At 58.4% G+C, this 3,747-nt stretch overlaps 2 protein-coding genes across 2 annotated transcripts; one reads left to right on the top strand and one right to left on the bottom strand.

Annotated features, from left to right (window-relative positions):
* The first annotated feature begins 478 nt into the window (after nt 1-478).
* On the top strand, nt 479-1,454 carry NGA_0392002 (cytochrome c oxidase assembly mitochondrial). The gene is made up of 3 exons (XM_005853931.1): nt 479-690; nt 841-960; nt 1,210-1,454. The coding sequence occupies exons 1-3, from the start codon at nt 688-690 to the stop codon at nt 1,288-1,290; spliced, it is 204 nt and encodes a 67-aa protein (XP_005853993.1). The 5' UTR covers nt 479-687; the 3' UTR covers nt 1,291-1,454.
* A 573-nt stretch (nt 1,455-2,027) lies between these two features.
* Nucleotides 2,028-3,677, bottom strand: RIBBA (3,4-dihydroxy 2-butanone 4-phosphate synthase / GTP cyclohydrolase II; the record flags this gene model as incomplete). The annotated part of the gene is made up of 1 exon (XM_005853934.1): nt 2,028-3,677. The coding sequence occupies one exon, from the start codon at nt 3,675-3,677 to the stop codon at nt 2,028-2,030; it is 1,650 nt and encodes a 549-aa protein (XP_005853996.1).
* Between the last annotated feature and the right edge of the window lie 70 nt (nt 3,678-3,747).

Here is a 3,747-nt window from a genome sequence, read left to right as displayed (position 1 = left end):
GGGGGGGGTCTGAGGAGGCACCGTGAGGGCATCGCGATCAAGCAATTGCATGGTTGCCACGCATGCAGGTCTGGCTTCGAGCATCTTACCTGTTCCGCACGCTTGCTGAAACGCAATCGTCCCTCCCTTGAGCCATCTCTGTAATCAGGGTCCGGGACAATGGTAGGAGGAGTGCCCGCGCTCATGACGTATGTCTGAGAGATGCGGAGAGGTTGCTGTGAGCATTAAGGCTGAATTATGAGCAGCACATGACGAAGCCCCCGAAATATTTGAGTTGTTGGTGAGATATGCATTGCATGGCAATATGTGCATTGAGTCCCACGCCTTCACTGAGGGCGACCGTAGCAAAAAGGAGGCGTTTCTAGGGTTTCAGCCACCTCCACTGCCAGACGGGCACTACTCTCCCTGTACCCCCCCGCCTGTCTGCCTGCCCCCAGAACCAGCGTCAACAAATCTTATTTCAAGCGCAGTCCTCATTACAGGCATCACAACAGCCTCGTTCACCAGCGCTTTGGAGGTGAACCCTTCGGTGACAAATTTTGGCTGAAACCCGACGCGGCGGGAGGGGTTCCCACACGCAGGGCTTGCGGGTTCAGATATATATTGCGGCGCACAAGAAAGCAGGCATCATTCGCTCTGGTAGCAGCTTTGTTGGTTGAGGATTGTTGAATACACATCATTACCCACATGGTGAGTCAAAGTTAAATTTCCTTCTTTGGCTATAGGGAGACCTACAGGTTGTAGAGTTTACCGAGCAGCAATTACTTACTTTATCCTCCCAAATTGTTCCTTTTTGGGGGTATGATCACGTAAATCGGGATGACGATTATTACGTTCAAGCCCAAGTCTTGTAAGGAAGCTGCCTATGCCCTATTGGCCTGCATGCAGCAGCAGCCCTGTATGAAGACGGGAGGTTCCCTGACCGAATGCCTGAAAAGCGAGGACGTGGATGCTTGCTCGGTAGGTCTACCAGGAGAAAGGGGGGAGCCCGACGCTTAATTTGGCTTGAATAGATGTTGGCTGTCCTATTTTATCTTCAGCACCTTACATTTTGGGGGGGAGCGTGGCAAAGCAGGCCTCTGGTCGAGGTACAGAGAAGATTTCCAAAGTCTTCTCCCCCAGTTCCCAGCAGCTTACGGGCGTATGTAGAGCCCACGTTCTTTGACACGAGTCCGTTCACGCATATCACTCTCCCATGCCCTGGAACAGGTGCAACGCAATGCGTATTTCCTCTGCAAACGCTCGCAGCTGGACATGCGAACTCGTATAAGAGGCACGCGCGTCTACTAGAGGCACCCGCGTCTACTTGGTCGCTCGACAAGCCAGTCTCCAGCCCTCTAATCGATAAGTGAGGTTGAAAAAGGAGGGTTGTTTACGAAAGGAAAAAGCTTTGGAAAGGGGAAAGAAAAGTACGGCTGTCCGACGTTCAGAGATACCTCTCTTTTCCTGCGAAAGATCCATCCAATTTGAATTCTTTCTTTTTCTTTCCAATGAATTTTCGTCACATCGTCGTGCCGCTGTTGCTGCTACTCGTTTCCCGCCTGGAGGCTCACTCACTGCCTCGCGTTTGCTTGGCGCTTGGACTCACTCCACAGGTGTTCGATCCGCGCATGGGCCTCGATAACCTCGTGGCCACCAGGCTTCCTCATCTTACCCCCTGTCTCCTGGCCTTTGCCCGGCCCACCTGCCTTCCCACCCACGCCACACTCGCCCCCCACACGCAGCAAGCAACAAGCATGCCAGACGCCTCCGCCTTGGTTACTCGGCCATTCCAAAAGCCCCCTTCGGCCCCCTGGCTGCGCCATGGACGTGAAATTTTCTCGTGTGGATCCATTTGGGGCCCTGGCCGCCTCCACACCCCAGTCTTCCACACATAAATGGATCGTCCAGGCTCTCTGTAAACTCTTCGCCTTCCCTCTCGAGCGGCCTCTTCCTTCCGGCCCGGGAGCGACCTCCATGGTGCTAACGCGGCTGCTGTAACATTGATCTATCCCTACAAATTTACTGTCGATCCCTCTGTATCCCCGTCAGCTCCCTTCGTGTTCCACCCGGTAAGCCACCAGATCGGCAATGCTGGTCAGGACCAGATTGTGTCGGGCGCAGAACTCCCTCAGCTCGGGAAGCCGGGCCATGCTCCCATCCTCGCTGCAAATCTCGCAGAGGACCCCCACAGGGCGCCTCCCCGCCAGCTTGGAGAGGTCCAAGGCCGCCTCGGTGTGTCCGCGGCGGTTCCTGACCCCCCCCGGGGAGTAGCGCAAGGGGAAAATGTGCCCTGGCCGGGTGAAATCAGAGGCGCGCGAGGCTGGGTCCGCCAAGGCGCGCAGGGTGGCAGCCCGGTCGTGTGCGGAGATGCCTGTGGTCGTGTTGTGCTTGTAGTCGACCGAGACGGTGAAGGCGGTGTGCTTGGGGTCCTCGTTTTCCGCGATCATGGGGGGCAAGGCCAGCCGGTCCAAGTCCTCCCCTTCCAAGGAGACACAGACCACGCCCGAGCAATGCCGGACAATGAATGCCATCGCCTCCGTGGTCACCTTGTCGGCCGCTATAATGATATCCCCCTCGTTCTCCCGGTCCTCGTCGTCCACCACCACTACCATCTTCCCCGCCGCCACCGCATTGATGGCCGCCTCCACCGTGGCTTTCCCAAAACAATATCCCGGCGCTTGAAGCTTCTTTTCCGCCTCCGCTGCTGCTGCCGCGGCTGCCGCGGCAGCTTTCGCTGCCTTCTCTCCTGCTTCGCCGGTCTGTGGGCCCTCCGACCTCGCCAGGGTCCCCGCCGACACCCCCGCGCCAACCTTGTCCTCCACCGATCCCTCCCCATTCCCTCTCCGTCCTCCTTCCTCCCTCTCCTCCTCCAGCTCCTCCTCCAATCCCTCCTGGTCCAAAATCCTCTCCTTCTCGGAACTCAAGGAATTCCGATCCGATTCGGTCAATACCTCCGGCGTCGTGGCCGCCTCGGTACCATCCAGGCTACCACCTTCCTCCCTCTCGCCCTCCCGGCCTTCCCCCCCTCCCAGCCTCAGCTCCATGGCGTGCTCCATTTTCAGAATTTTCGTCCGGAGGTAGTGTAGATTGTGCCGGTTGGCGGAGGGCTGCAGACCATCCACGCCGTCGACCTGGACCCCAGCAGCCCTGAGGGACCTCGTCTTGAAAGGGTTGTTGGTGGCCAAGCGGATGGACTCGATCCCCAGGTCTTGCAGGATGAAGGAGACGTAGTCGTAGGTGCGTTCGTCGTCCCCAAAACCCAGGAACAAGTTCGCATCCACCGTGTCCAGACCTTGTTCTTGCAGCGCGTAAGCCGCCACCTTGTTGGCCAGGCCGATCCCGCGCCCCTCCTGTGGCAAATAAATCACCAGCCCGCCCTCCGACCCGTTCCCGACAATGCGGTCCAGCGCCATTTCAAGCTGCTCCTTGCAATCGCACCGGCGCGACCCCAACACCTCCGAGGTCAGGCACTGGTCATGGACACGCACCCAGACCTGCTTCCCCCCCCGGTGCTCTCCTTGGAAGAGGACCACGGGCTCCACCACTTGCCGGCGACCCGTCTTGTGCGTGTACCGGTAGGCGCGGAGGTGGAAGAGACCTCGGTCGGTGGGCAGCTCGCACTGTGAGATGAATTCGAAGACAAAGGCCGGGCCCTCCGCCAGCAAGACGGGCGTCGGCTTCTGGATGTCCGCCATCGCCAGGTCCAAGGCAGTGACGGATCCCTCTTCCTCTTCTCCAACAGGCACATGCTTCCGATGCGAGTGG

Source organism: Nannochloropsis gaditana (genome assembly GCF_000240725.1).
Source record: "Nannochloropsis gaditana CCMP526 unplaced genomic scaffold scaffold678, whole genome shotgun sequence".
Taxonomy (NCBI): domain Eukaryota; class Eustigmatophyceae; order Eustigmatales; family Monodopsidaceae; genus Microchloropsis; species Microchloropsis gaditana.
The sequence above is the reverse complement of the archived record's forward strand: the minus strand, read 5'-3'. Positions and strand labels throughout refer to the sequence as shown.